Raw genomic sequence first — 16,640 nt, forward strand, 5'->3', positions numbered from 1 at the left:
GGAAACTATCCATAGCTTCTAACACAAGCTTTACATATGCAACAATAATGTTTAAAACTGCTAGATACTATCATTATAATAGCTATTAAGAGTCAGCAGCAACACCAAAAATAGGTAACATGTAGCCCAGTAAAAACAATAAAATCAAATGAACAATTAAACTTAAATTTAATCTATCTGATAATATCCTTATTTGAGAGAAAGGAATAGCAACCAAATAGGTCTGTTTCAAGAACTGTAGTGGTGGAACCTCACATACCTCAGAGGAACCAAGTTGTATGAATGTGGAGCCACCAGCAAAAAGACATTCTCCTTCATAACTGAAAACCAAGTTGTTTTCAACTGAGTCACTTAAACAGGGCCTAGGACTTTGATCTAACAGTTTGGAAGGAAGGTATAGGTCAAGGCTCTGGTCTTTGAATATAAATAAATAAATAAGTAACTTTATTTTTAACCCACCCTCTCTCCCTGAAGGGACTCAGGGCAGCTTCCATTTATTAAAATGGCAAACATTCAATGCTGTGTACCATAATAAAATATAAACAATTTAAACATACAGTTAAAGTAGATTAAACAGCCTTGGTTAATAACATATAGATCAGTCAATCCAGAGTCATAGATAATACAATTCAACAGTTAAAATCTATATAACAATATAAAAATATAGCTCTTTGATAAATTAAAATAGTCATTGTCAGCTTTGTCCACCAAGATGGAATCAGTGGTGAATTATTCATCCTCTTCTCCATAAGCTAATGAGCAGAAATAGGTTTTTAATTCTTTCTTGAAGGAGAGGAGTGAGGGGGCTGATCTAATTTCTTTGGGGGAGTTCCAGAGGAAGGGGGTGATCATGGGTAAGGCCCCCTCTCTCGTTCCCACCAGCCACGCTTGAGACGAGGGTGGGACTGAGAGGAGGGCCCTCTCTGCTGATCACAGTGACCCCGTCCAACACAGGCCGTAATCCCGCACCCTGATCCATCTTGCGACAGACCAGGAATTCCTCTGTTTTGTTTGGGTTTAACTTCAACTTGTTGGCCCTCATCCAGTCCATTACTGATGACAGGCACCAGTTCCAGATAACTTGCTTTTCATCAGGGATACCGCATCTGTAGTCACTTCTGCTAACCTTCTGAGATGTTTTATATTTGTGGTAATTTTTTGGATGTCCTCAAAGCCTCTTTTGACTTCTGTTATATGGCTCTCAGGGAGTGTTGGAAGCTTAGGACAGGTGGATTTTTGTTTTAATTTAGAATTTTGTAAGAAATCTCTAGATGATCTACCTGCAATGTTTCTACCTTGTGTTCCTTTGTGTCATGGCTACAGTGGCAGCTCCCCTGGTCACACAACATACATACCATGGAAATGTATTCCTTTATATAGAGTCCCATTCAAATCTGAAGATCTGTTCATCCACAAATGTGTTTTATAACCTACAGACATTTTCTTAATACTAGTGCCTGTTTTAGTTTCATTAAGGGTTTGCTGCTCCCCTTTTTGGTCCCGACAGCTTACAGTTCTCAACATTTACAATGTTATTTTTGAATACTGACTCCCCTTCCCTTTTTACTTTTTTTGCTTTTTTGTTTTTCTTGGTTGCTTTGATCAGTTAGTCAAAAATACCAATGATCTATATTCACACCTACCCTTCTTTTATTATCTTGGCTTAAGCATAAATGCTCCTATTGATATAAATCACCCTTGTAATTTGAAAAATATAAAACTTTGGTTTAAGTTACTTATTACAGGTAATAACTGTTTGATGATTGAATATGAAACAAATGCTTGGCAGAATATTTAGCTTGAATCTGAGCCAGAAAACAATAAAGTGCAACCTAATTCCTAAAAATGTCTGAGCTATAAACTTAACTGTCATGACATAGCCTGCATACAGTAATAACAGGCTGACAAGGCTAATAAAGTCTACATATTGCCATAGCATGTTGTAACAGGTCCATAATGTGTGTTGTCCTTCATTCATATTCTGCAGCCCACACATCATCTTCCTGTCCCAGAGCACATTATCCGGAGGAAGCCATCTCTGTGGAACACGCTTGTGCCATGAAATTGCTCATTCCTGGTTTGGCTTGGCCATTGGGGCACGCGACTGGACAGAAGAATGGCTAAGCGAAGGATTTGCCACTCACCTAGAAGATGCTTTTTGGTCAGCAGCACAACAGGTATAGTTAGAAAAGTCTCTTTCATATGGACACACAAGATAATCTTTAGGGAATTTGTTAGGCAATGAGAGCAAATATTCCATAGGTCCTGATTTAAAAGCATATCAATTGTTATGCTGCATCAGGCCAAAGGCTTATCTAATCAACTTCTTATCGCCATAGTTGTCATGCTCATATGTCATGTAAAAAATTAAAGTATAGAACAGAGGTGGACAACCTGTATCTCACCAGTTATTGTTGAACTGTCATGATCCCAGGATGCATCCACATACAGTTCACCCCCCCCCCCCCCCTTATATGACCTGGAAGACAAGGTGGAAAAGTGAGGGCTTTCTGTGAAACTGGATTATTGCATCTGAACAAGCCAAGATCATAAATTGCTTTAATCCTGGATTGGTTGTTCACCTAGTAATCATGGCTTGTTTGTAAAGAAAAAAAATCATAGCTCTAGGTTTGGACAGTCCTTTTCTTCTATTATATCCCTAAATACATTAAAGGTAGCAAATTGTGACTGATCTTGGAAGCTAAGTAGGGTTGATCCTGGTTAGTACTTGGATTAGAGACCACTAATGAATACCAGGTGCTATAGGCTATATTTTGGAGGAAGGAACTGGAAAAACTCATCTGAGTATTCCTTGTCTGAGAAAATCCTATGAAATTTGTGGACTTGCCATAAGTCAACAGGTGCCTTTAATACCCCCTCACACACACATATTCATATGCAGGGAGGTATATAGTGAGCATGAATGGACTGTGTGCGCCAACACACAGTTCTGGACCTCCATGAATATGTCAGTGTGATTGCACAGTAAAAGCCTTTTCCAAAGCACCTATCCCTAGACTCTAGTAACTGAGCTATGTTGCCTTTGGATGTGAGAGCTGTGTTTGTAGCTTTTCCCAAACTCCATTGATTTATCATTTGTTTGGCCATAAATTCAGGCATGATGATCTCTCACATATGGGAAGTGCATTAGATAAAACACAAAGGGAACTGTAACTGAAATAAAATCTCTTTTTCCTATTTGTTCGTTCTTTTATTTCTAGCTTATTTGTAACTTTGTTGTTAATGCACTAATTGAACAGCATGCATACCTGCAGGTGAAACATAACAAGCATGAAACCTTTCTTACCACAGGCGAGAAATTAAATGTTCGTCATCACATTGGGAAGCCCCTGGTAGTGCAGTGGATTAAACTGCTGAGCTCCTGAACTTGCTGACTGAAAAGTTGGCAGTTTGAATCTGGGGAGCGGGGTGAGCTCCCGTTGTTAGCTCCAGCTTCTGTCAACTTAGCAGTTCGAAAACATGCAAATGTGAGTAGATCAATAGGCGCTCCATGCAGTCATGCTGGCCGCATGACCTTGGAGGCATCTATGGACAACACTGGCTCTTTGGCTTAGAAATGGAGATGAGCACCAACACCCGGAGTCGGACACAATTAGACTTAATGTCAGAGGAAAACTTTTACCTTTACCCATCACATTGAGATTGGAAAGCAGGGGTGATCATCCTTTTAGCACAGAGAATCGCCCCTCTTATATCATCAGCAGTCCCATTTCGAGTTCTGCCTCCCCATCACACTTACACATGGAAACCTAAGAGCTGGCAATACATTAATCTTATATCCATCACATGGTCAGTATTACTTTTTTTTTAATAAGGAGAAGCAACACTATCCGAAACACAGATCCCTTGCCCTACCCAAAGCCTTTTACATTAAAGGAGACTGATACCAGTTTAATATTGTTCTGCCCCAAACCCCATATGATACAAGAGACAGTGCTCCAGGTTAAAACCATTTCTTTCCATGGGATGATATTTTTCTTTACCAAACCCCATATGATACAAAAGATTGCTGACAGTTGGACAATGAAACAAGATGTTAAACTTTGATGGTTCCCATCCCACCTGTTTTTCAATTGTAAACATGGGAGTAAAGAGCGATAAGAGGTAGGAGCTCTAAACACGATTGCTGGCCCATGTTCAGAGATCCCTCCTTTTAGGACATTTCTTCCTCTTTTCAACCCCGGAACATGTGATGAGCTCCGTGCCGCTCCATGCTTGAAAAGAGGCTGAAGTGTTCTACAAGGGGGAAATTTCTCAATGTGATGAGGTTAATTGCTGGAGTTCCCTCCTTTCCGGATACTTCTGCCTCTTTTCAACCAAAAGACGTTGGTATGAATAATAAAGATATAGTTTGCTGCCAAGAACAGTTACTGAATAAAAAGAGGCAGCATGGCATAGACATTACAGTCCTGAACAAGGACACTTAGGGTTGAGATCTCTGTTCAGCTATTTTTTTAGATGCTCCAGGGTGACTGGTAACTTCCAGCAGAAGTTTCAATGGGGTTCACTATTGTGCACAACTTCCTGTTTCCACAGTAAGTTCAGGAATGTATCTCTCACAGATAAAGGGGCATACTGTATTTAAAGTTATTTATTCTTTCCCCAAACATTCAAATGCCAACATTCACCATTCACATACATTCTTGTGAGATCTCCTCTAAGTTAACGCTCCATGCCTCATGAAGACATTTTTAGACATCCCGTTCTTCAGAGCTTCTTGTTCTGTTCTCCTTCAATGCTGTTGATTCCCTTTCTCTTCTGGGTCCATACTTTAAAGAGACAGGACTTCACAACAAAGATGTAAAGAATCCTTGCTGTTCCATCAGCACTTGTTCTTAATAACAAGGGTTGCAGCCTTTAGTCAATTAGATGATTTGATCAAATTAAAAGTTGCTGTAATTAATCTGGCTGCAGATTTTTTAAATGTTTTGTTTATTCATAAGAGTTCATGCATTCATTTCCCATTTTCTTTCATGTAGGAGGAATCTCTCTTTTGTGGTGATATCTATTGTGACTCATGTGCATCAATGAGTGCATACTTCACAAAGCTTTTTGACTCATATGCAGAATTAAGTAATTAATGAATTGGCTAAGATTTTTGTTTAATTAAGTGATTACCATATTTTGAATCTTCTTTGCACAGTATTCTTTTCTGTGTGAAGTCTGAGGCTTTAATCCAGGCATCCTCAAATTCTTTAAGCAGAGGGCCAATTCATGGTCCATCAGACTGTGTTTGTGTGTAGGGGGGACTGATGGACGGGAGACTACAGTTTGAAAAAAAAAACCATGAACGAAATCCTATGTACACTGCACATATCTTATTTGTCATGCAAAAAAACCCTTGAAAGAACAATACAATATTTGAAATGAAGAACAATTTAAACCAACATAAACTTACCAGTATTTCAATGGGAAGTGTGGGTCTGCTTTTGACTGATGAGACAGTCAAGTTAATTAGGATTATTGTTGTTTTGTGCCTTCAAGTTGTTTCAGACTGAGAACAATCCTAAGTCTGAAGTTTGCATCCAGCCCACAGGTCTTCGTTTGGAGACCCCTGCTTTAATCACTATCTTGAGGGGAGAAAAAGTAGAAGAAAAATAAATGTACATTGAGGTAGGAATCATACAATTCTCCAGGTCTTGTACTGTTACTAAAAGCATTCCATACTACAGTAGAATCTCACTTATCCAACACTCGCTTATCCGACATTCTGGATTATCCAACACATTTTTGTAGTCAATGTTTTCAATATATTGTGATATTTTGGTACTAAATTCGTAAATACAGTAATTACTACATAGCATTACTGTGTATTGAACTACTTTTTCTGTCAAATTTGTTGTATAACATGATGTTTTGGTGCTTAATTTGTAAAATCATAACCCAATTTAATGTTTAATAGGCTTTTTCTTAATCTCTCCTTATTATCCAACATATTCGTTTATCCAACGTTCTGCCGGCCCGTTTATGTTGGATAAGCGAGACTCTACTGTATATGATATGCTGGTTAAGGCTTTGACTATACCCGGTGGTGCAGCAGGTTAAACTGCTGAGTTAGTGAACTTGCTGACCAAAAGGTCAGCGGTTCGAATCCGAGGAGTGGCGTGGAGTGCTGTTAGCCCCAGCTTCTGCCAACCTAGTAGTTCAAAAACATGCAAATATGAGTAGATCAATAGTTACTGCTTAGGTGGGAAGGTAATGGCGCTCCATGCAGTCATGCTGGCCACATGACCTTGGAAACGTCTATGGACAACGGTGACTCTTTAGCTTAGAAATGGAGATGAGCACCAACCTTCGGAGTCAGACACGACTAGACTTAATGTCGGGAAAACCTTTACCTTTACCTTAGTCCAACAATATGAGGAGGGCATTCCTATTCTACTTGGACACTGTTTTGGGGGGGCTTTTGACCTTAACATTCAACTTCGTTTTTAAAGATATAAGTCCCATCCCCATGCTATTGAAAAGCTGATTAAGTGTCAAGACCCAGGCTACAGAACACCAATAACCATGCGCAGAGGCCGGATTCTATCTAATATCTTTATTATAGGAATATATAAAGTCAATAAAAACAAGTGAAGAATATAGTTCAGAAGTAGACCTTTCAGGAAAGGTCAAATATAGTCCAGGAAAACAATGTCCAATATGAGATATTAGAGTCCAAAGTTATAATCCACTTGGCCGAAACACACACTATTTGGCAAGCAATAGTGTGGGGAACTGTCCATAGTCTTTCGAGGCTTAAGGTAAATCCGAAGGAAACTGGAAAACAAGGCTTGAATCTAGGAAGCAAGGTCCGTGGTTTAAAACGTAAGGCAAGGCAAGACTTGAAACTTGGCAAGATCAAACTTGAAACAAGGCAAACATGAAACAAGAACTGAGTCCATAGAAGTCCGTGGAACAAGGCAAGGCTGGAAACTTGATCCGGGGAACAGGGAACTGGAGTACGAAGTCTACACACGATCTCACTCCTCAAGCTGACGAATTGACTCCGCAAGGTTTCCTTCGCGGCAAAACCCCTAAATAGGGTCTCGTTTCCCGCCAGAAGAACACTTTCCCTGGAGAACTAGAAGTGAAACCCAACTCTGTCCAGATGCATGACTCCTTAGAATTTCCCAATGGAAGCAGACTTAATCAGCTAATTGTTTGGCTGCGATTCTGGCGCTCCGGCGATTCGCCTCCCTCGCTCCTCTATCTCTATTATAATTGTCCTTTCGAGAAAACGGGGGAGAATTCTGCCCAAGGCTTGTTTGGCTGACTTCTTGAGGGCAAACATCCTCCAGGTGCAGAGGCTCCGATTCTGGCTGAACCGGTGGAAATCCCATGTTTTCCTCTTCGTCTGCCACAATAGTACTAGGAACGGGACTACAAGGCCCATGAGACATCACATTAAGGGAGATCCTCCAGAGTGTCCTGAAGTCAATCAATTCCCTTGGGGTAGCACTTTGCCAGGTACATAGGGTTTCCACTGGAACTAAGGTGGTCTCATCTAGTCGTTCAGATGATGGCAGACTGTAGCACTATTATTTTCACAATTGACTCGGCTGTTGGGACTTGCTGTTGAACAGCGTTTAAAAGAATATTACTTCAATGCATGAAGTGTTTTTAACTGTAAAAGTTTTATTAGACTACACCAGTCTATCCTTTCTCTCTTTCTCCATCTCCTCCGTCTCTAAATATATAGATGTATACAGGCATAGTCTTTAGCACCAAATAGTGCTGTCCTTGCTGGCTGGTGTATTCCATAAAGATAATACAAGGTCATCAGACATAGGAGATGTACCAAATGTCAAGATAGAAGATGAAGCCATTTTCTGCTGTTCTAGTCTGACATAAAAGGCAACTACTGGCATTTTCCCCATTAAGAAGTTAATGAAAAAGCAGTGTAAACTGCTAACAGCAAACTGCCCATTTGTCCCAAGCAGCTGCTGGCTGATGAAGCAAGAGAACGGCAGGATCTGAAGGCTTTGTTGCGCTGGCAGCGTCTTAGAGATGAGGTCCAAAACTCTGAGGAAGATCTGCAAGTGTTAAGGTAAAATCTGGACTATTTGTTTGTTATGTTTATCGTTACCCAACCTAATGCACTGTCCATTTCAGAAAAAGTATGTTTACATCATCTGATTTAATTGCTGTGTCTTTCAAAGGGTTTGCTAAGGAAATGAGAAGGCTGAAACTAAGTTTGAGTCAGTAAAGATATTTTATGGATGGGGAGGAGAAGATGACGAAATAAAGCTAAGGCAGTCCATTCACCTGTATGCGGCATTTAATTCATTTTAATCTCTGATTAAACATACATAGAATGGAACTGAACGTTTTACATAACTTAAATCTTTTTTTTAAGATAAACAATATTCTCAGACAGGGTATTCATCTTCCCATCCCTCAGGGCCTGAAAAGTTCATTTTAAGTGATTCATTAATGTTACTCAGCATAGTCTACAAAAGGTATTTCATTACCATTATTAAAAAATAATTGTTTATTGCATTGCTGGTACTAATTTGTTACCATTTAATTACTTTGGTGACTTTAAAATGTATTTGATTAGTGAAAAAATATTGCAAGATACAAAAAAGCCTAATGCAGATTCCTCTAAAATATTCTGAAGAACTTTAAAAAGTAATTAGAAAGTGTTATTCATTTTTGAAAAGAATGATATATCTCTGTTTCCATTTGCTACGTTGGTGTTGACATGTACCTTTGTTATACTATTGTTGTAACAACAACAAAAACAAAAAATTCATTAATGGGCCTAAATGATCTAAAACAGGGGTTCTCAAATTTTTTCAGCCATGGATTCCTTTTTGAAGCAAAACTTTATTGTGGAGCCGCAAGGAATGTTTTTATATTATATTATATTATATTATATTATATTATATTATATTATATTATACATTATATGTGGATCATAATAAACTGTGGCATGTTCTTGGTGGTATGGGGATACCAAGTCACCTTGTCTGTCTCCCGAGAAATCTGTATAAAGACCAAGTAGACACATTAAGAACAGATCACGGAACAATAGACTGGTTCCAGATTGGGAAAGGAGTACGGCAGGGCTGCATACTTTCACCCTCCCTATTCAACTTGTACGCAGAACACATCATGTGACATACAGGGCTTGACAATTCCAAGGCCAGAGTTAAAATTGCTGGAAGAAACATTAACAACCTTAGGTATGCAGATGATACCACTCTGATGGCCGAAAGTGGGGAAGAGCTGAGGAGCCTTATCACCAAGGTGAAAGAAAAAAGTGCAAAAGCTGGGTTACAGTTAAACATCAAGAAAACCAAGATCATGGCAACTACACCTATTGATAACTGGCAAATAGAAGGAGAAAACGTGGAGGCAGTGACAGACTTTATATTTCTAGGTGCGAAGATCACTGCAGATGCAGACTGCAGCCAGGAAATCAGAAGACGTTTACTTCTTGGGAGGAGAGCAATGGCCAACCTTGATAAAATAGTGAAGAGCAGAGACATCACACTGACAACGAAGGTCAGCATAGTCAAAGCAATGGTATTCCCCATAGTAACGTATGGTTGCGAGAGCTGGACCAGAAGGAAGGCTGAGCGAAGGAAGATAGACGCTTTTGAACTTTGGTGCTGGAGGAAAATCCTGAGAGTGCCTTGGACAGCAAGAAGATCCAACCAGTCCATCATCCAGGAAATAATGCCCGGCTGCTCACTGGAGGGAAGGATATTAGAGGCAAAGTTGAAGTATTTTGGCCACATCATGAGAAGACAGGAAAGCTTGGAAAAGATCATGATGCTGGGGAAAATGGGAGGAAAAAGGAAGAGAGGCCGACCAAGGGTGAGATGGGTGGACGGTATCCTTGAAGTGACTGGCTTGACCTTGAAGGAACTGGGGACGGTGACAGCCGACAGGGACCTCTGGCGTGGACTGGTCCATGAGGTCATGAAGAATAGGAAATGACTATGCGACTGAGCAGCAGCATATATATCAGGCATGGGCCAGGCCAATGGCAGATAGATGGAGAGTGTCTGTGTGAACTAATTCCCACTACTCTCTCTCTTTCTCTCAATTTTAACTAACATAAATTTAACCTTATTTCAGTGGAAGACCCCCAGGGCCATCCAGTCCAACCCCCATCTGCTATGCAGGAAACACAATCAAAGCGCCCCCAACATATAACAACAACAACAACAACATCAAGCATGAACATGTGAAAACTGGTCAGCAAAGAATACACACAAAGAGTCAGAAAAATTCTCAAAAGCAAGCTCAATGGAGGCAACACCATCAAGGCCATAAACATCTGGGCCATACCTGTCATAAATTTGACACAGGCGAAACTGGACAATTTGGACAGAAAAACAAGAAAACTCATGACCATTCATCATTCACTGCACCCTTGCAGTGATGTTGACCAGCTATATCTGCCTAGAATATCAGATGGCAGAGGAATCTTACAAGTAAAACAAGCAGTCAAAGAAGAAGAACATTCCCTGGCAAAATATGTAAAGCAAAGTGAAAAACCTGCTTTGATTGAAGTCAAAAATCAGAAACTCCTCAAAGCATAGCAGACAAAAAACCAGTACAAGAAAACCACACTACAAACTAGAGCTGACAGCTGGCACAACAAAACATTGCATGGAAAGTTCCTTGACAAAATTGAAGGAAAAGCTGATAAGAAGACCTGGCTATGGCTAACGAATGGGACACTGAAGAAGGAGACAGAAGGCCTGATCCTTGCAGCCCAGGAGCAAGTCATCGGAACAAATATAATTAAGGCCAAGATTGAAAAATCAGCTGATGACCCAAAATGCAGACTATGCAAAGAAGCTAATGCGATCATTGATCATATCCTCAGCTGCTGTTAGAAAATAGCACAGACTGACTACAAACAGAGGCCCAAATGATTCATTGGAACTTATGCCTCAAGTACCACCTCCCAGCAGTAAAAAACTGGTGGGATCACAAACCTTCAAAGGTAATGAAAAATGAACACGCAAAGATACTGTGGGACTTCCGAATCCAGACTGACAAAGTTCTGGAACACAACACACCAGACCTCACAGTTGTGGAAAAGAAAAAGGTTTGGATTATTGATGTCCCCATCCCAGGTGACAGTCGCATTGACGAAAAACAACAGGAAAAACTCATCCGCTATCAGGACCTCAAGACTGAACTTCAAAGACTCTGGCAGAAACCAGTGCAGGTGGTCCCGGTGGTGATGGGCACATTGGGTGCCATGCCAAAAGATCTCAGCCAGCCTTTGAAAACAATAAACATGGACAAAATTACAATCTGCCAACTGCAAAGGGCCACCCTACTGGGATCTGTGCACATCATCCGAAAATACATCACACAGTCCTAAACGCTTGGGAAGTGTTCGACTTGTGATTTTGTGATACGAAATCCAGAATATCTATCTTGTTTGCTGTGTCATACAATGTTGTTGTGTCAATAATAATAATAATAATAATAATAATAATAATAATAATAATAGCAAAAACCCCAGAGGAGGTGGGACGCCTGTGGAGTCCCTGAGCACCTCTCTCGGAGCCCCAAGAGCTCCCAGGAGCACAGTTTGAGAACCGCTGCTCTAAAAACATCAGATCATGCATGATCTTGGAAGCTAAGTCCTAGTTAGTACTTGATGAAGACCAACATTCGATATTAGGTGCTGTGGGTTATATTTTGGAGGAAGAGACTGGCAAAATTATGCCTGAGTATTCTTTTCCTAAGAAAACCTTATGAAATCCATTGGGGTCTCCACAAGTAAACACCTATATCCAAACATTGCTTCCACCGTATCTCATTCATTGTGGAGGGGTATTGGTTCAGACAACACCATCTTCTATTTCCCTTGACTTCTTTATTAAAAATTAAAAATTATATAGCTAAGTCTGTGAACACCCAAAGAGTCTTAAATTGATATAAGCAGCTGTATTGCTTTTCTGATTGGATTAATCTCAGCCTACCTTATGCAACTCCATGCCCTATTTAACCAGAGCTTTATCTGCTTCCTGCATCTTATAAAGTGTGCCATGTCGCATTTATTCCATACCACCAGTTGAGACATACCAATTGAGAATACTTAAGCATGGGGGCTGATTGAAACCACATTTCAGCAAGGAAATTCCCTGGTTGGTTTTAATCATGGCTTTTTCATTTTTGGGTTGTTTAAAGTTCCTTTCTTATATGTGAATTTTTTTGGTTGGCCTAAGCATGTTAAAACACATTGATTTCATTATTTTACAATTAAGTACAGGCTTGAAGCTAGATTTGGTACTACAGTCTATCTGAGTTTGCAGACAAAGCATTAACTATGAACTGCTATGTATGGAGTTGTAGAGCAGAATGGCTATTTCATTGTTAGATTTTCTTGTGTTTTATTGTTACATAAAATGTCTCCAGCTCTCCAGTCCTGAACACAGCTATGCATGGAATTCAATTAGACTAGAGTCTAATGTTGTATTCATGGGTGCTCCTATGTGCAGGTTGCAGCCTGAATCTCTAAATCCAGGGAATTGTGTGGGGGAAATCTAGATGAACAGCATAGTTATATATTCAAGTAATTATTTCCTGTTGTTGTATTCCTTATTCCACATTGTATAGAGCTTGTTGAAGTATCCCAGCATATAAATAAAATCAGGGGAAATTTTTGTTTGTCATATGATGAGCATCAACTTCACAAAGAAAATGCCAGAGAGCTCAGACCCCCATATGGTCAGACAGTTTCAGTGACAAAGCTAAGTATGGATACTGAATAAGGTCTTCTGAATCTTTAGGCCCAGGATCCAGAGGCTAAGACCCATTTTCCATCCCCCCCTTTATATTCATATCCTGTCCTTTCTCTAAGGGGGCCCCTGGTGGCACAGTGTGTTAAAGCTCTGAGCTGCTGAACTTGCGGACCAAAAGGCCCCAGGTTCAAATCCCGGGAGCGGAATGAGCGCCCACGGTTAGCCCCAGCTCCTGCCAACTTAGCAGTTCGAAAACATGCAAATGTGAGTAGATCAATAGGTCTGGCGGGAAGGTAACGGCGCTCCATGCAGTCATGCCAGCCACATGACCTTGGAGGTGTCTATGGATAATGCTGGCTCTTTGGCTTAAAAATGGAGATGAGCACCAACCCCCAGAGACGGTCATGACTGGACTTAACGTCAGGGGAAACCTTTACCTTTACCTTTTTAACTTTCTCTAAAGGAGTGGTTCTCAACCTGTGGGTTCCCAGATGTTTTGGCCTTCAACTCCCAGAAATCCTAACAACTGGTAAACTGACGGGGATTTCTGGGAGTTGTAGGCTAAAATACCTGGGGATCCACAGGTTGAGAACCACTGCAAGAGTTTAAGGCAGTGGAAAAAACCCCTGATGACGAAATAAGCATTCACCTAGCCCAGTATCATCCCCTTTGACTGGTTTTATTTGTTCTCCAGGTTTTTTTTAGTGAAGCTATAAGAATTGGTATTGTTGGGTGGTCTGCCGTCCAAAACCCAGACATAGCCACACCTCACCCAATTTACCTTTCAGAATCATGTTCAGAGGTCCACACTTCTTTTGTTTGTAACAACAAAAACACAGATTCATTAGGGTTGGTTCGACTGAGGGATTATGGCTAACCCTGAGGGATTATGGAAAACTTTGTGAAAGTCTCATCCTTTGAGCTTCTTCTCTGCATCATATAGTCACATAGGCTTGGTCTTCTTACAAACACCATTCATTCATTTTGGTTCATGTTGATTGTGTATGCAAGGTCAGACAAGCCATGCATTTGCGTGTGTGTCGCTTGACAATGGGTTTAGATAGAAGTGACAGCCTTTATCATGAGCTACCATGCAGCTGTAGCAGCAGTGAACACAGATGCTGATTGCCAGGATGGTTGAGTTGTTATTGTCTTTGTTCCCATAAAATATACATATATATTTGATAGTGAACATGGCTCGCTGCGATAGGACCCTTATCTGGACATTTGCTTTTTCCTAACTTAATTGCTGAGGAAATCACATCAGTCTTATGGTGCATTAATTCTACAACAGATTTTTTAAAAAGGAAGATGTAGGTTTAGGTATAAAATAAAATAAAACGTGACATTTATTTCTTTCCAAGTATTTGACTCCCAGTCATCACAACAGCTAACAATAAGGAGAAATAAAACAAATATGAGAAGTGCATAATGCAAAATACAATGATCCCGTGTCACTCCATGCTAAAATCACAAACCTAAAAATAGGAAGTCTAGCCTGAGCAAATTAAATGGTCTTGGTACTGGAAACACATTAGGCATAAGATGAACCTTCCTGGAAAGGGCATTCTAAAGGCTCCATTAGGAACACCGTTTCTTAGCTTACCACGTTTTACTTGCTGCCCCACACATAGATTAGATTGAAAATGGCATATGCCATCTGATGTTGAATTAGCATATGCCATCTGATGTTGAATTAGTTGATCCACCAGATCTTCTGTGACTTTAAAATTCATCCTGTGGTTCTGAGCTGTTTCCTCTTACCAAAAAAAAAAAATTCAAGAAAAGGAAGCATGGCTAGAACACATTCAGGTCCATTTGAGGGGAAGGCAGATGAAACCAGTGCCTTGGGCCTCACACAAGTCAGATGTCAGGTACGGCTTTGATTTGAGAGATAGGTGCTGGTCCATATAGTTATTTTAGGTAATATAAAATTGGTCAAAATTACTTGTGCTCGTGAGAGTCTCAAAAGGGAGATGTTCAAACAACAGAAATCTTTTTAGTAAAAATGAAGACAATTAACTTTACTTGTTTGCATCTTATGAAATATTAAACAGCAGTTCCCTATGGCTGCGTATAGGGACATAACAACATAGGGAGTTGTCTTATCCTTCTGGTCCAGTATTAACTATGATTAGTACCAAGAACCCAAGGTTTCTTTCCTAGTCCTTCCTGGAAACTTCTGCTATTTGTTGGAGGTATCCCATCTAAGTGCCAGGGTCAACTTTACTTCTAAAGTCAGATATGATTTGGTGTGTTCAGTGTTGTAGAGTGGTAATTTATGAGGAAGGAACTGGCAAAACCACCTCTAAGTATTCTTTGCCTAAGAAAACCCAACAAAATTCATGGAGCCATCATAAGCCAACAGGCAACATACTACCTGGAATGATGGTGCAGATAGAACAGCATAATTGCTAATGTGTACGCACAACTAGAGCTCACATTTCAAACTTCTAAAAGTGAAATATCAGACAGAATTTGAATCAAACAGCATTAGGTGTTCATAGCATGAAGACTGGAAAAGAGCTGATTCAAAAATCCCCTTTAGCTAATTTTTGTGCAGTAGAAAGACTCCACTTGAGCAGAAAGAAAATAAGGTTGCAAGTTTTAACACATCACACACACTCACAAATCTTTGATTTAAACATCTTTCAGAGTTTGCGTAACTGGACAATGTGTTTTCTTCCTTGATTTTCATTTGAAAGGCTGAAGTATGCCAGGCCTTTTGCTTTCAGATACGGGAATGCTTTCTTTCTCATATTTATAAAATTGGGAACTGAAAGGAAAAGAAAGCTGAACCCCATTTTCAGGCATATATGGCATAGATGAAAAGAATTTATTCATTTTTCCAGTTGTACTCTTGTAAGCTGCTAGGTCTGCGTTCAGGTAGGAGCAGCCAAAATCTGTTGAGCTCTAGCCCCTCATTCCTTTTTTCCCTCCATCTATCGAGTCACCATCTCTTCTCATTTCCCTTTTTCACTCATGTGACATACTGGCCTGTGTAGCATGTCTTAGCGAAATGCCATGTGATATGATGTCATGTCTGGGAGAAGAGTTAAGTAGCTTCACACTAGCTTAGAGTTGGCTACTAGTTTAACTACAGCTGTTTGTACAGCCATATATAAAGTTACATTAGAACATTGCACAACTGTAATATTTTTCCCATGAACAAACTTACCTGACGTATTAAACCTTTCAAAAGACATTCTCATTCTATCATCATTATTAGATATTTGCATAGTGATTTTTTTTAAAAAAAGGAAAATATTTATATATGCCTTTGTCCAGATTTTCAGATGTGAATTGTTTGTGCCCTTTTAGGCCCAACAAAGAGAACACTGGCAAAGTGACTGAATCTGGAGCATCTGTAGTTAAGCACGGCCTTAATGCGGAGAAAACCTTCATGCAGGTTCATTATCTGAAGGTCCGAATGCTGAAGTTTATGGTCTTCATATTGTAAAGCAATATTTTTCTCAGGAGATGTATTGTCCTGATGTTAACCTTACATTCCTAAATGGCTTGGGGGCAGATATTTTGAAGACTATGGGATAATTTACACCCATCTGAAGCTTCCAGAGCTCTGAGTTAGGCACTTGGAGCACTGCTTTCTTATATGCCACTAGGAATTGTTAGATTAATCTATGTCAAGTTTAGGCTTCTCTACCGTAGAGAACCTAACCCAAGAAAATATACAAATCCCATTTTTTATTCCATATGACATTTGAGTATCCTAAATATGTTGTTTTCTGTGTTGTTGTTAATTTTAACACTGCTTTCTTGTTGTTATTGTTGTTTTCTTGTTTCCACATCCAGTTTTTTAAGTATATAGCACTTGATAGCACTCACATGCTGTGAACTGTCCTGTACAGGCAGATATCCCAACAGACAAACTGAAAACCTATTAAGTGAATG

General features: G+C 39.8%; 1 protein-coding gene across 13 annotated transcripts in view; it reads left to right on the top strand.

Annotated features, from left to right (window-relative positions):
- Nucleotides 1–16,640, top strand: part of aopep (aminopeptidase O (putative)) — a 275,804-nt gene that overhangs the window by 95,644 nt on the left and 163,520 nt on the right. For 8 of the 13 annotated variants that reach the window (XM_062972069.1, XM_062972067.1, XM_062972068.1 and 5 more), the window contains 3 exons: nt 1,988–2,177; nt 7,944–8,053; nt 16,050–16,152. In XM_062972069.1, coding sequence (XP_062828139.1) covers nt 1,988–2,177; nt 7,944–8,053; nt 16,050–16,152 — 403 coding nt within the window. The remainder of the gene's footprint in view (nt 1–1,987; nt 2,178–7,943; nt 8,054–16,049; nt 16,153–16,640) is intronic. The other 5 variants (XM_062972070.1, XM_062972072.1, XM_062972074.1 and 2 more) reach the window with 3 other exon arrangements.

Source organism: Anolis carolinensis, chromosome 2 (assembly GCF_035594765.1).
Source record: "Anolis carolinensis isolate JA03-04 chromosome 2, rAnoCar3.1.pri, whole genome shotgun sequence".
Lineage (NCBI taxonomy): Eukaryota > Metazoa > Chordata > Lepidosauria > Squamata > Dactyloidae > Anolis > Anolis carolinensis.